Source organism: Engraulis encrasicolus, chromosome 2 (assembly GCF_034702125.1).
Source record: "Engraulis encrasicolus isolate BLACKSEA-1 chromosome 2, IST_EnEncr_1.0, whole genome shotgun sequence".
Classification (NCBI taxonomy): Eukaryota; Metazoa; Chordata; class Actinopteri; order Clupeiformes; family Engraulidae; genus Engraulis; species Engraulis encrasicolus.
In genome coordinates this window covers 20,267,405-20,283,871 of record NC_085858.1, presented here as the reverse complement: position 1 = coordinate 20,283,871, position 16,467 = coordinate 20,267,405, and the positions used below count along the sequence as shown (strand labels likewise).

Here is a 16,467-nt window from a genome sequence, read left to right as displayed (position 1 = left end):
TCTATCTCTCTCTCTCTCTCTCTCTCTCTCTCTCTCTCTCTCTCTCTCTCTCTCTCTCTCCGTCTCTCTCTGTCTTTGCTGAAAAGTCCCAGAATTTGGAGACAAGGGCAGCTTAGCAGCTCAACCAAGAGTTGGGGGGATATTAAAACCATTGGTATCGTCCTTCGCTTGCTAGGCATGTAATGAATCGGTCACCAAACGGGGTTACATTTGATGAGGAGCTCAGCTTGAACACAGGGACAAATTGCGGCGGTGCAGAAAAACAAAAAGCACCATACCAACAAATAAATAAGTGGAAATAAATAACTGGTGGCACACACATGGGCCCATAACCAACCCCCCCACCCCACCCCACCCCACACACACACACACACAAGTAATGTGCCTTTCTCGAAAGTTTTAAAAGTTATTTGCCGGCCAGCTAAGCACTGACAAAGATCCATAAGGGAGTTTTGTAGCAAAACTTGGTCAATTCGTTTTTTGTATGAAACATGAGATTGCTTTGATTTTCCTTTTGTATTAAAGTGAAGAAAATTCAATCGCTTGAACTCACTTGAAATTAAACAGCAACAATGAATTTTGTCCAAGCATTATCCAGGGCATTATCCTTGACATTCAAGCACTCTCCTTGATTATCCGTGACTCACCATGAGACAATTTTGTGTAACCGAATAGTACAACGATTGAGTGCACAAGCACGCAGAAACAGATAAATGTCTCACCACTCTAAAACATCTGGTATATTATGAACATATTTAGTCATAAATATAGCCAATAATGACTTCATTCAGAATGATGAATATGAGGTTACTGGCGGAAAAAACCCAAGCTGTATCAGGAGTTCAGGATTGAAAATGTTTGACCATCTGTCTCTGCACCTGCCCTCAACGTGTACCTTTTTACCATTTCAGAATCGCAGACACAGAAATAGCACAAAAAAAATAGAAGAACATTTAAAATGATTTTAAATGCTAATTTGTCTTTGCTATTCCAATTGGTTGCGACCTTGAGACAGTAACACAAAAAGAGTTAATCAGACGCTTTGACAAATTAGCTCGAAGCATTGCCAGAAGACACCACTCCTGACTTGGCTAAGTTCCCTTTATTTGTAACCAACAGTGACATATGTTTGGGAAAGACACTTTAAAAACAACCACCAGAATGATTGAACAGCTTGAACATAGACAAGAGACACAACAAAAATGTGCGTTGATAAACAAGGAAGCCAAAAACAGACATTGCAGAGAGTCTTTTGAGCTGCTGGAAGCTTGTTCTCTCAGAGCCAGCTTCTGTTTAGTGGTTGCCATGGTTACTGACTCTGATTGACATCTGGCCCATATCTGGCCCACCTCCGCAGAGTCAACGGCAGTTGGGGATAGAGGGTAGAGCCTACTGTCTTGGAGTGAGGCAGGATTCAGAAGAGGGGTTGTTCATTCTGTATGAACCTAGTGAAGACTAGTGGTAACCAAAATGATTCAAACTGAAGTGTCGTTATACGATTCTCCACATGTTAAGGCATTGCTTTAAAACTACAGCACATTAAAATTCACAGTCCTAAATCCTTACTGCTGTTTTTTAGAATGATAGGTCTACTTGGGACCAACACCTTCTTCTTCTCCGGTCAGTTCAATCACACACATTACAAACTGCTGGGACAATGTATAACCATTACAGAACGCGTATTACTTTAATTCTGATGGACGCATGTCATTGTTACACACATTGTTAGACCACACTGGTTAATTAATATGCTGGGACGTGAGGAGACATCAGAAAATACAGTCAGAGACATGAACTGATGGTTGGTTAAAAATGTAAACAATAAGAACGGATAAGTTCTCAACATTGAACTGACATTGATCCGTAGCAGATACACACGAGTGGAGCAAAGCTGGCAGAGAGGGACATGACGCCGGATTTGAACATATTAACTCACAATCATTCTACTTTTTCAATATTTTTACAAAAGAAAACTGGGGGAAAAGTAGGGGGGGGGCATAAATTAGGGTAGGACTAGAAGTCGCACACGCTATCATACAATAGCCTAGCATCGATTACCTGCTCAGTATTCTGCCGAGTCCGTAAGGACAGTAAAATGACATCCTTGACCTTTGTGTTCAAACGCGCGATGACAGTTGAGACACCAGGCCTGCTGCACCTTATAATACTGCTGCTCAAATAGCCTATTTACAATCATCTAAAGCAAAGGAAATTGCCACTGATTTTCACTAAGAAGCGGTTATTCACTGGCCATATTAAAAAAAAAAAAAATAGAAGAAAGGAACATAAATGAAGAAGGAGGGAGGAAGAGGGGGAAGAAAATCAACTTGATTGTGCTTTTTAACCCACATTTCCATTTCATCGCTGAAATGGGACATATTTTTAGAGAGGCACTGCAAGAAGTGCTATCAACAGTTTATATAATCAAGAGGAACTCTAAAGCTATAACAAGAACTGGAAATACAAATATTAAATCTATTAATGTATTTATAAAGTTAATACAGTCTCTTTGCCAGGGCCACCATAATGTTTTTTTTCTTAAAAATATTAATGTTCAGCCAACCACTTCCACCAAAAGTCTCCTACAGTATATCTGGTGTGCAGAGAGCCCTTACGTTTGCCCTAAAAGTGGAAACAAATGAAAGTTTTTGGTTAGGAGAAACTGCAGATCCTACTGATGGCAACCCAGCTGGGGATGGCAAAAAGAGGGGGGAAAAGCATGAGCTGAAAGCAAAGGGTGGTGTTCAAATGGAACTGCTTAAAAGGAAAGACCTCTTTGCCAAGTAGGACAACTCCCAAACCAAATCAAGCTGTTCAGAGAGGGGTGGGCATGGGGAGTGGAGGCTGGAGGGTTGGTTGGTTTAATGGTGGTGCTGCTGCACCGCGCGCATGTTCCTGCTGCTAGCTACTGGTTATGACATCACTCTCTTTGTCCACGCTACTGTCTCTCTTACGTTAGCCCATTTCTTCTTCCCACATGGATCCCATGGAACTACAGTATTTTTCCATCCTCCTTCCTACAGATTGTCTCTCTCTCTCGCTCTCTCTCGGTGAGTGCTAGACAGTTACTTCAGTCTTGCTGCCTGTGCGGTATTGGTGGTGGTGTTGGTGTCCCGGTATGTACTGGAGGTGGTCCACCGTGTGGGTCCGCCGCGAGGCGAAGGCCTGGCGCTTGTTAGAGGTGGCGGAGCTGACGGTCAGCGTGTTGCCTGTGCTGTGGTGGTCGTGGTGGTCGTGGTGGTCGTGGTGGTCGTGGTTGGAGGCACTGGGATGCGAATGCATCTTCTGCATCTTGTAGTGGCGGTCCATGACGGGCGTGGTGGGCATGAGCATGTCCGCGTGCGACTTGGCCCGCGACATGGCGCCCTTCTCCCGGAAGTAATGGCGGCGCGCTGACAGCATGTCGTCCGGCGACAGCAAGGGGTCCTGGGAGTGCAGCCGGTCGGCGGACAGCAGCTGCTCCTGGGAATGGACGCGGCCGTGGTAGGGCGAGAGGGGGCGAGGCGAGTGTGGACGAGGCGAGTGTGGACGAGGCGAGAGGGGACGTCCTCCACCGCCACCGCCACCTCCACCACCCCCACCGTAGGAGGCGAGGCTGTACTCCTGGCGGAGTGGCGCCCGTGCTGGGGAGAGCACATGGTCTTGGGACATGGCCCTCTGCACGCGCTTCTTCTGCCGGTGTGGTTGCTGGCCTCCACCCTGCCCGGAGCCGTCGCTGCTCAGCTTGACCATGTGGGTCTGCAGGCCCCCACCTCGGGACGTGACGTCGGGCAGGTGACTGCGCTTCCGGCTGTAGTACTCGTCCATGTCATCGGCTATGTGAGGAAAGGGAACAGAAGGAGAGAGAGAAGATTAATCTGCAGTTTGAATAATATTTATTTTCCTTGCATATTCCTTTACCTTTCTTTGTTCTCACTTGGACCTACCGTAAAGGTTGGAGGCAATGTGTCACGACGGTAACAAAGCTTTGTTAGATTGGGGGACTTTAAACATGGATTTTCAAAGGTGGATTTTTAAATTGGCTTCCCTCACTGACAATCCATGGCTCAGATAAGTCCATTGTCTCACTTTTATATGTTTCCTGAATGTGGGTAGTCTACCATTTCTCAATAAAGACAAAGTAAAAATGTCTCTCGAGACTTACAACATTTTCATTTTGAAGCACAAATGCAACATTGATTCTTTTGTGCTTTTTGTCCCGTGTTTTGTCCTCAGATGGGCTTTTCAAAGTATTGTAACGTTTAATTGGTCTTTTGTTTCAGAATGTTAAAACAACTTCTGTCAGCCTAGAAACCATTAGCAGCGAGCTATCTAAAAGTAACAAAGTGCAGTGGCTTCTGAAAAACTTCACCCTATAATCACTGGGTTTCCTATGTAATAAAGCATCTAAAAAGGCACTGCAGCACAGACAAGAAAAGGGAAAATTAAGGATGACTGAAGGTGAGCTTTGGCGTATAGGAGTGTCAGCTTATACAGTAGCGTGGTTCGCCCACTCAGCAAGCCTCCATTAAGAGCCCAGGGCAGTGGCCTCGGGGCCATCTAGACGCCAGGCAGCCGTCTGCCCTCGCACGCATGGCACGACCCTGATAAGGCTGTGGTGAGAGGCATGACTGCTTGACCCTGACCGCTGCCCACCGAGGGCGTTCATTCCTCTCCGATCCCACAATCTTAATTGGTCTGCTGGGCTCTGCATGGCTGATTTCACTTCTTTCTTTAAGATAGAAAAAAACCCTGGCTCGCCTAAATTCTCCGCTTTCCCAGGGACGGTGATCACACCGAGGCCCTCATTAACCAAACTCCTCTGAGGGAAAAGGTTGCTTGCCTTTCATTCCCCACCACAGTCTCGTTTCTTCATCTCAGAGGCTGGCTGCTCTATGAATTTATATAGTGATCTGGTCTTTGTGCCATTGACATGTGGGCAGACCAAAGGGAATGAGGTCTCCAATTATGTGAAAAAAGGACAAGAAATCATGAGAAACTGATGCTGGAACAATGCGATGTGATTGGATGGCTCCCTGGCTGTATATGAATTCTAATAATACGATTGGATGGCTCTCAGGTTGTTCGCTTAATATGAAAACCATCTAGACTCTGTCAAGGTTTTTTATGGTCTGGAAAAGAAAACTGTCTCTACAACTAGAATTTGGATCTTAAATTTTGTGTTTTTAGGCCTCAACATGAACGTAAATCCTCTTTCAGCTGTTCAGATATGTTCCATTGTTCTGTACAATCACAACTGTTTCATCCAGACCGCGCTAATCCTACATTTCGGCACAGGCCAAATGAACACCCTCCTCCCTCCATTTGCATTAAAAAAACAAGCCGAGGCAATCAGGCAGTGTACGCGGGAAGCTAATTAGCGATAGCAGGTGGCTTGTGTCCAGACCCTGCGCTCATTAATGTGAACCCTTTATTCATCCTCTGCGTAGGCAGCGATCGATTCCCCTGTCTGGGGTACAGTGAGGTCCAAAACAACAGCCCTCCTGTGAAACTGCTTTCCACAAAAAAGGCATCTTTTTTACTGAGGGATTTACAACATCAGGCTACCATAAAAGAAAGTGTTAGCAGAATAACAGGATTGCCTTTGTTAGTAAACATAAGGAGAGGGGGCGAGGGATTAGACAGGGCCGGTGTTGTTTTGAACAGCCTTTTAATCCTTTTTATGGTGATTAGATGAAAGGAGAAAACTAAAGAGGACATTGGTGTGATCCCACCCCACCCTTCAATTCCCAATCGGCACCCAGCTCCCTCAACTACACGACTGCTGACAATGTTGTTTTTCCCCCGTCTCCTTAGGTTGGTCTTTGTTTATGCGTATACTTCCCTCTAAAGGGTATGAGAGAGATATAGTGTAAGTGGAGTACGGTAGCTCATTGGAGTCAGCAGAGTCATTCATATCGTTTATAGCACTGCAGGAGTCTCATCTCTCCAACACACTTCTGATGATTTCATAAGCAGGGAGATCATTCATTTATGAGGTTGCCTGTTCCCCACAGGGTGATGTCTCTATAGGCCAGGACCCTTTTTTCTCGTTGCTAACCAGTTAACAACTTACTAGGCTTCCAATGGGAAATTGCATTGCAACCAAGTTAGCCAGCAATGATGTTGTCAAGAAACGCACCCCTGAAGGCTAAGTACAGTATCTAGTGATGTGAAAGTGAATTTCTCATTTGAATATACGATACTGCCAATAACTTTGTGCTTCTCAATATTATGCATCAACCCCATGTGTTGTTTTGTCATACAGTCACATGTTATTTTTTATTACCTATAGATGTATTGCCTTGGACATTTAAATTTCTTGTTGGTCTTTGTGTAAGCCCTGTTGAATTCTACAGCATTATAATAATTAAAAACAGTCCAGGCATATAAAATACATACAAAAAATCTGAAGGCCAACATGCAACAGCAAAATTATGTCAATGTTTTTTGACAGTCAGAGACGATGCATAGATTTCTCTGCAGCGAAGAACACAAGTGTGAGTTACACAGGCAATGGCTCAATCACATAACCATTAGTAGACATTCAACAGGGATGCGGCCAAAACAACCTAAACCTTTATCTTTTCTGCCAACCACCATGGCGATGGTTTTAATGGAACCAAGTTTGTTGTATAATGTTCACATCACACTGTCTGTATCTGCATGTTGGAGTGGGTTGAGAGGAGTGCGGTTACTGCAATGTACCGTACACGTCCCCGTGCAGTTGTGCAAGTTTCGATTGGTTGCATGTGTGTGCATGCATACATCCTTACGTTCCACAAGCCAGCCGCCAATGCCATGGGGGGAGTGGGGTGGGAGGAGGAGGTAGGGGAGAAGGGGTGTTGACAGGTTTGGGGGTAATCTTCGGGATCATCCATTCCAATCAAGGTAAGAGCAACGGAGATGCAAGAACAGGGGGGGTTGCGGGGAGGGGGGAGGAGGGCGGGAAGAAGGAGGTGGGGGAGTGGATGGGAGTGGGAGGTTGCGGCGCGCCGGGTAAGGCAATAGTAGAACCACCTACTTAATTTCTTGAGAGAGGAGTATTTACTTAAGTCAGACTTGATGGCCAGCTCGTAGGAGGGGGGCAGGTGGGCGAGGTTCTGGAAGGAGCGCGAGAAGGACAGATCGTAGGGCTCCGTCTGCGACGTCAGGATGTTGTTCATCATCCGCTGCGGCTTCTCTGCAGGGACACAGAACAGGAGAACACAAGAGAAGAGAAGAGAGGGGGGAGAGAGGGAGAGGGGAGAGGAGGAGAAGGTGAGGGCCACACTTTTTGCAGGTGACATGATAATATGCAAATGTCTGTGCTGTGCCCCTGCTCCAGGAAAACTGACTCAAGGCACACGTCGACTATACTCTATCTCCCTGTGTAAACTCCAGGCTGTTCCTACAAATATGTAGGCCTACCTTCATTTATTTAATGTTCTACAGCTCTGTTGCCTTTTTTTAAACCGTATGTCACCCTTTTGAAAGGAGACGAAAGGGAGGAGAAGAGAGGAGTAAAAGGTGAGGGATATGCATTTTGCACATGACAGGATTGTCTGAATCGTGTCCCTGCTTCTGGAAAACTGACTCGTGGCACACAACCGTACAACCTGTCCTTCCATGTACAGCAGCAGCAAAATGTCCCAATTGGCGACCTTCAACACATGTACTATTCATACTTTCATGGAGGTACAGTATTCACATTTCACAAAATACGTATTACTTTTCAAGCACAGCTAAACTGCAGAGTTATATGTGGGGGATATGTTTGAAAATGTTGACTGAGGGTTCAGTAGAACGTCTGAGTTGAGGTTATGCGCGAGGTGAGTGATGCAACGTGGGTAAAACTGAGTCTGGGGGCGGTGGCAAGATCAGTGCACGGAATTCAAAAGCAGCCGACAGTCTGTCTGTCTGCTGTATCTTTGCTTCTTCGATCCCCCGGCTGCTTGTCTCGTTGTTTACTTGCTATGCCACCTCCTCTAACCCTGACCACTCAAGCATGTAGTTGTTTGTGCCCCTCGCCTCTCGCACCCGTTTTCATCACAAATACGCTCGCATCAATGCTCTCTCGCCAACCCAACTCCCTTCCCTCTGGATTTCTCTCCCTTTCCGTATCAATCTGTCCATATTCGTATATTCTCTATTTCTTTATCTCTCTCTCTCTTGTTTTTCCTCTGCCTATATCTCTTCTTTTCACCTCATCCTTTCTCTCTTATCATTCTCACTTCCTCACTCAACCCCTAATGTCTTTATACTACCTTTGTCACATTCTAGCCAATCTCTCTCTCTCTCTCTCTCTCTCTCTCTCTCTCTCTCTCTCTCTCTCTCTCTCTCTCTCTCTCTCTCTCTCTCTCTCTCTCTCTCTCTCTCTTCCTGTGTGTGCTGGTGTGAATGTAGAACACAAGCCTTGCAGTAGCCCTGCAGTCGCAGCAGTGACAGAGGCACGACGAAGAAGAGAAAAAAGAGGATGAGGAGGAGAGAGAAAAGGAGCGGAAAAGAGGAGGGGGAGGAGTGCGAAGGCACCAGAGCGCTGACGAGGACCAGGCCACTAGTGGCCTGCTCTGGCAAAAAATAGGGTTGGGTGACAACTGCAGCAAAGAGGACAGAGAGCAGGTACACACGCAACACCATGTGGAACTGACTACAAGCACTCGGAGGAGGGAGAGAGAGAGAGAGAGAGAGAGAGAGAGAGAGAGAGAGAGAGAGAGAGAGAGAGAGAGAGAGAGAGAGAGAAAGAAAGAAAGAAAGAAAGAAAGAAAGAAAGAAAGAAAGAACGAAAGAAAGAAAGAAAGAAAGAAAGAAAGAAAGAATGAAAGAAAGAAAGAAAGAGAGTTAAATTAGAGAAAGAAACTGGAGGGGGAGAAGAAGTGTGAAAAAGAGAGAAAAGACAAGGAGAAAGACATGTCGTGAGATTTGACAAGAAAAAAAATGCTACTACATGTACAAACACAGTAACATTGAACGTGAACATGAGAGACAGTATAACAGTAGAGACAGTAGAAATACTGTACAAAGTCATGCTGCAGTGTAACTGCTGCCACACCTGGTGCATTCAGTCTGAGCATAAAGGAGAGAGGTGCCCTCTGACCTCTTCCCCTGCCTCGACCCCAGTCGCCTACCGTGGGACACCACCACTACACTCACTTACAGTACAGGACACATAGCCAGGCCAAGAGAGATAGATAGAGATAGAGATAGAGATAGAGAAATGGAAGGGAAAAAAGAGAGAATACACATGTACGAGTGCACATGTGTATTACTTACCATATCGGTCAATTCTGTGGGCTGACAAAATCCAAGTGAGAAAAGACAGTATCAATGACAGAAGGGGCTTTGACTGTTTTTGTTGCTCTGCAGTTCATCATGGTCCCCCAAAAATAAGGCATACAAGTGACAAATATATAATCCTATTGTCGACCAGTCACAGCATTAAAACAGAGTCAGGGAACACGTTGACACACTGCATGTTATGTATAAGTTTTCAAATGGGACAACACTGTTTAGAAACAACAGTTAGTTACTGTAAATTGACATGGTTATAGAATCCATATAACTACCGGACTGGACAATGTGGATACATGTAAAATACTTTTTAACTCGTAATGGTAATAATCTGAATATATTCTTTGCAATGTAAACAGAAATCCTGTGGCATCAGAAGGACATTGTGATGTCCATAAAACCAAATACAGCCTATGAAACTGTGGAAATAGTCCCAAAGTCAAAAGCAAGTTTACCAACTAATGCTTTTTTTCCCCTGTAAGAAATGTACCCATTATTTAATTCCCTGCAATAGACGTTTTTTTCCCCCTTCACAAAATCCCATTTAACCTCTCATTTAGTGTGAAAAACTGATAGGGTGCAATAAAAAGTAATTGAGATTTTTCAATAACCCGAATGAGCCGTATAAATCGCATTATTGTTCACGTCTGTTTTCTCTTTTTTCCCCCGTCCCTTTCCTTTGTCCTTTTATTGCATTTACTTATCAGGGCTCTTCATTTCCTTTGGGGGGAGCGGTTTAGGCAAATCTCTTCCAAAACACCTATAATCATTTTCTAAGTGGCGGAAAGAGCATTGCATCACTTGCTGAGTCTTTTGTGAGATGGCTTGATGCACAGTTTAAAGAGAGAGCTCTCTCCTTATACCAAATTGGATTTTATGTGAGAGCAATCTTATTGTCAGTACTTTTCAACTGGCTTCAGAACAGTTAACAGTGACATCAGAAAGAACAAAAAGTACAAAAGTGGATTTTACTATTTTACATTACATCACTCTACACTTAGCTAACGCTTTTATTCAAATCGACTTACAGTTATTATTTTTCAGGGTATTAGATGAAATCTCTGGAGCTTTGTGGGGTTATGTGCCTTGCTCGAGGGCACTTCAGCCATGAATGGAGTTGTAGGGCGAGGTCAGGTGGGAATCGAACCTACAACCCCCAGATTGAAAGAACAATTCCCTAACCACCAGGCCACGACCGCCCCTAATTAAAACAATTTTAAGCGTTGACAACTGTAGACACTGGATGCATTGTCTGGATATGGCTTTCTTGGAATGCAAGGCATGGGCCTAGGAAAGTGTTTGGAGTAGCCAAACCACTCTTCAATTTTAAACTGACATCATAAATTGACATTAGGAAGAAGAGACGTTTTATGACCAAAACATACACTGGGCATACACTCCAATGCCCAATTCCATGCACAGAGACCTTTATGTAGACAGAGTGTATGAATTCCCATTTCCATGAACAGATATGTTGAAGTAGACAGAGCGTGTAACAGTCCTTACCAATTTTCGGTGTATGGGCTGTGAGGTCCAGGTGGCTTCCGAAGTCATGTTGGTGGCTATCTGGTGGGCAGAAAGAAAAGGCACAGTTGACATCAAACTTTTTCTGAAGCTTTCTTATTGAGATCCCCACGCACACATTACACAGAAAACCTTGAAAGTAACGACAGCGTGAAATTACAGGAGATTATGTTGACCGGTTAGTTAGAAAGACAGAATTTTTAATGTGCAAGCTGTCCCATTATAGAAATACATGAATCCATGAATCCATGAGCCCTTACACTTCAAAGAGAAACAAGATCAGCCGCAAAATGACAGCTGTACAGTACAGAAGGAGGAAGAGAAAAGAGAACTGTGAGACATATTCAAGACATATCCAACCTTCCAGAGTCATTCAAATTGCACATCTCTTTCATCTTTGATGCAATCCGATAAGACACCTGCTGTGGTCAGCAAAGAAGAAGAAGAAGAAGAAACATTGATCGGCCAATTTCATAAAAACGCCCGGAGGAGGTCTACGCTGAAATGAGGATGTACGCCTATCACTAATTAGTGTGCCCTCGGGCCCCATAGCATGTGGCAAGGAGCTGGTATTATTGCAACTGTGTACCTGTACATGTGGGGAAACTGCGATATGGCTCTTTTGAGATGCTGCCATGTATTGAGCCATCGTGGTTATTACCTTGTGCCCTTTGATGGTGTGCCGTGATGAGAGAGAGAGAGAGAGAAAAAAAACAAAGGGCTGAGGGGGTGGTGGGCGGTGGGGGGTGATGTTGAAACGTAAATGGCCACTCATTACGATGCTTTCATCATGCACTCCTGGCATATTCAGAGAGTCAGGTCTCAGCGGAGGGCTGTGTGTGTGTGTGTGTGTGTGTGTGTGTGTGTGTGTGTGTGTGTGTGTGTGTGTGTGTGTGTGTGTGTGTGTGTGTGTGTGTGTGTGTGTGTGTGTGTGTGTGTGAAAGAGCGATGAATCTCACTAAGAAAACCATATTCTACCACCCTCCACCAATGGGAGAGAGAGAGACAGAGAGAGAGAGAGAGAGAGAGAGAGAGAGAGAGAGAGAGAGAGAGAGAGAGAGAGATGGATAGAGAGAGAGAGAGAGAGAGAGAGAGAGAGAGAGAGAGAGCATTTTCTTCCAGTCTTGGCCAATGGGTAAGACATAGTGGCGTAAGTCGAGGCCTGAAATGCCACTGTTTATTTAATTACGCAAAAAGCAGCCATCGTGGCAGCAATGAAACAAACATACACTGAATGAATACTTGATATACTCTCTCATTTGCATTTAAACAAGTTAATGATTGATTCGATTAGGGCAATAAATGCATATGAGGGCAAGTAAGTGGCAGCACGAGCTATCAGGGCCTCCTAATGTTGAGTGACGTGAGGCAGACATTTTGCATGCCAGCAGCGTCATAATTGAATAACAAAAGAGACTTGGAACACAGCGCAAGCGACAGGGCCATGGAAAGACACACACATCTTCAATCATACATGCACGCACACACACGCACAACCACACACACACACACACACACGCATGGAGGCATGCACACACACATGCACGCACACATGCACACACACACACACAATCAAACACACGCACGCACAGGGCTTTACTACTTTCAAATAAAAGTAACACAATTCTGTGCCAAGCCAATCAGAAGGAAGCTTCAGAGTGGCGACAGGCAGGGTGGAAAAGGGAGATGATTCATTCCATGCGAGTGTTGTCAAGGCCCTCCTTTTTTCCTGTCACTATGTGGAAAGATGAAACCGCCTCGCAGACAAATGCCACTGATTAGAGCCCCAGATGCCTGCAAAGGCGTTCCAATTAGAGAGGCTTGAAATTTTGCAGCTACGTGGCGCTCATACATGCGCTTACAACCAGAGAAACTTCCGGATCCACAAGAGTATAAACAGGAATGCCTGAATCGTCAGTTTGCACGCTGTTTGTATTGCCCCATTTAATCAGACTGCTTTGATGGAGACAGCAATTATTTGTTCCCTGGATGGAGAGGATAAATGAATGTGTTTTAGTTTTTCTTTTTTTTCTTTTTGTTCGAGCAAGCACTGTGAAACAACTTGACACATTCTTGTCTCCCAGTGAGCGGCATGTAACATCTTAAATTCTTGTGGGGAAAGCTAGCAATATTTTATAGGGGTGCGTTTATTGGATTTGAAGCACGCCTGTGTAGGATGTAAGTGATAAACCGCTGAGAGCTTTTTCTTTATGCCAAGATTATTTTTTTTTGTCAGAACAAGTGAAGCAATTTGCTGTTTTTCCAATAATGTCAAGCACATGAACACCAAATCGCATTAACAAATTACTGTTTTAGTTTAATTGCGACTTAAATGGGTACAATGAGTAATGGCTGCTAGGAAAGTGAGTTTGAAGAGGTTGGTTGAACGCAGTGGCCTTGATTAGTATCTGACGACTATAAGAGTATTTTTGCTGTCTTATTTTCATTGGCAATTAGGTCATTAGAGTGGCTGTTGGTGTCCGTCCCTGACCGTGAGGAAGGCGAGGCCGGTCGGCACGCACTCTCTGGAACTTATGCAGACTTCAGAAACAATAAACTTATTTTGAATGTATTTCATCACTGAGGCATTGTCAGGCACCATCTTCATGGTCTTTAAAGGGGTATGCCACTATTTTGGGGCTTGATAGAGTTAAAATCGTTGGCTGGGGTTTTAAAGGTGGTAAAGTGTCTTATTTTTCATGTTAAGCATTGTCTTGCTTTAAGACAAGTTAAAAGAGGGAATATGTCGCTAAGCTAGTGAAAGTCAATGGATCCGTGTAGCATGCTACAATACCCCAGCCAACGATTTTAACAGTATTAAGCCCCAAAATAGTGGCATACCCCTTTAAGTTAAGTAGACTAAATGATCCCTCTATGCACTTTCGCACTTTAGACATCCTTCATTTTCCGTCTTTGTCGTTATTAATACTTAAACTGTATGATAGTTGTTAGAGCTCTAATGGAAATCTGCATTACTGTGTAAGCTCATTAACCATGATCATCGTCTGACATCGACATCGTCTGAAGAAAAAAAAAACTTTGTGTCTCATTGAAATGCAGACAGTAAATAATGCAGAAACTAAGAGCTCTAGTTTGTAGTGTGTAGTTTGACGCTCAGACATGCATACTGTACACAGGCCCGTTGCGTTAAGGTACGCAATGTAGGCAGTTGCCTAGGGCCCCCGAGTAGGTGGGGCCCCCTAGGACGACAGGTTATGTACCCAACAGCAATGACGATTTTAAATAGCTTTACAATAAGGCACTGTCATCTGTATGAAGGGCGCTGCTGCGAGGGAAGCAACAGCGCCTCTCTAATACCCCCTGCTCGAGGGCCCCCCCCTCCCAATAGGTTTGCATCAGCGACAACGTGAAAATGTCAATTGCCAAACAGCGCAACGACAATTTAGTCAGTCAAAGTACCCCCAGCTGGAGGGGGCCCCCCTTCCAATTGGTTCAAGCGTCAAAATCCAGCGCAAATACAAACTGGAAATCAAGCGACATAATCTCTCACTGGATGTTGCGCAGACGCCAGTTTAGCCTACAGTACGCTCTACATTTTTGGCTCAAGACAGTTGCTTTTATAATACAAGTTAATTTTGAAGACGACACATTACTCTCTGTAGGCCTACTGCCAAACCACCAAACTGTCCCAGGCCAGTTGACATCGCACAGACAGCAAGGTGCTTCATTTAGCCTACACTTTACAGTGTATTGTGTTTTCAAAAACGTCTGTGAAGCATTAATCCACGTGCTGTAACAAGCACTGGGCAAACGTCGATTGTTCAGTAACGTGCATTTTCCCGACACGGAACTGTTTTGGATGTGGACAAACGCAAGAAGAAACGAATGAACAATGTAATGCCTATCGGATAACACGAGTCACACAAGTGCGTTGAGTGGGATAGCTAAATTGTAGCACAATAGCCTTTCTTGCATTACACCTTGGAATTTGGAACCATGATTGTGGAAACGCGTGGATTACAGTCAGAGGTTGGGATACATTCTGGGATAGGCTACATTCTGCGGTCAAGACAACTCAAGGTAAGGGCACCGGGATATTGGTCCCCTATAATTGACACCGTTGTCAACCACAGAGTAACGCAGGTGGTTGTTAACTTGTTCAGTGATCCTTGGTCGCTACAGTAGCCTATTCGTGTTTGCTGCGATATTAGGCAACATTTGGATTGTATTTTCAAGTGCGTGATGGATGCGATACGAAAAAAATCTCGTCGAGGAGACCCCCATTGGGTTTCTTGCTTACCAATATCACATCCCCCCAAACCCCCACTGTGCCTGCTCATTCGTTTCTCAGCCTTGAGTTTCTGGACTGTAGGCCTATTGTTTTATGAGTCAATATTTCGTTTTGTACTAAATGGAGCACCCTCGGTTAGATTTTAAAAGTGATTGGAAAGATTAGACCATTCTTTATTTGTGCAATGATCATGATTTTCGTGGTAGGGTCAAAAAAAAACCTGATTGGGCCATATAGGCCTACTTTCATGTGAGAGGTTAAACAACTGAACATTCAATTAGCCTATGGCCTACTTCATGAGAAATGAGCCTACTGAATGGAATGGGCTTTATTTGCCCAGGTCTTTCTTCATAAAGTTTCATAAAATGAACTGTAGGGACTAGTTATCATAATAATTAGATTGCATTTCCTCACAGAAAATGCTGGTGTACACATATATGCTTGCTTTTTATGCATTCATTGCCCTTCATGCATGTGTTGCCCTAGCCACAACACTGTCTGTAAGGTGACTTGTTTGTTCCTAGGTTTCCATGGATTCTGTGACATTACTGTATGTTGTAATGGTAGGCTATGTGACAATGACTGAAGTGCCATCCAAAAATGGTCTGGCCCATCCGAAACAGAAATTCTTGTGCCGTGACTGCCCCATCAGGTGCCCCCCTGGGAAAAAAATAACCTAGGGCCCCGACAACCCCTTTGCCTAGGGCCCCCAAAATCCTAGAAACGGGCCTGACTGTACATTCCCTAGAGATGTCCTCTAAGTATGATGTGATTCATTTTTCACAACATATCAACTTTATCCATTTCAATTATTAACTATGAATGGCTATGTTCTATCTATTACTGCATGTAACAACAGCTCAGATTTTCTCACATATATTCAATTACAATAAGAAAAATAATACATTTACATTAACATATAGTCATCATTTGTCTTCTGCCAATTTACACATGCATTACATTCTATCTCCTTCAACATACAAGCCTTCTTAGAGGCGATTCTAGGGTCAGATGGGGCCCCGAGCAAAAAAGGAAAAGAATGAACATTTGAAACAAAATTGCCACTATAGTAAAGTCTGCGCTGTTATTTGAAGTCTGGGGGCTTGGGGCCCCAAGCGGCTGCCTGCCTAGTCTGGTGGCAAAATACCCCTCTGAGCCTGCTCATGCATGCATATAATGTGCAGGTCTTCAGTGCCAGTATGTTCTTCTTCTTCATCTTCATCTTCTTTGTCAAGGCCTTGCTAGCAAGGATGAACACAGATTTAACTGATGTCTCCTTCAATTCCAAAGAAGTAACATCACTCAAAGCTGTGTTTATCCTGGCCTATGAGGTCTTCTTCATTGGTGGTTGGTCTCGCAGGAGGTGTGCAGAAGTTGCAGGTTGACTGGTGTTGAGTAGAGAAGTCTGTGGAACAGGTGATTCTCCAGCATGACATAATGAA

General features: G+C 44.3%; 1 protein-coding gene across 1 annotated transcript in view; it reads right to left on the bottom strand.

The window, feature by feature from the left end:
• Nucleotides 1-3,057: 3,057 nt before the first annotated feature.
• LOC134470243 (protein shisa-6-like) overlaps nucleotides 3,058-16,467 on the bottom strand; it is a 116,118-nt gene continuing 102,708 nt past the window's right edge. Inside the window, exons 5-8 of the mRNA XM_063224273.1 lie at nucleotides 10,756-10,815; nucleotides 9,232-9,252; nucleotides 7,004-7,162; nucleotides 3,058-3,815 (exon numbers count right to left, since the gene is read on the bottom strand). Of these exons, the coding sequence (XP_063080343.1) occupies nucleotides 3,058-3,815; nucleotides 7,004-7,162; nucleotides 9,232-9,252; nucleotides 10,756-10,815 (998 nt within the window). The remainder of the gene's footprint in view (nucleotides 3,816-7,003; nucleotides 7,163-9,231; nucleotides 9,253-10,755; nucleotides 10,816-16,467) is intronic.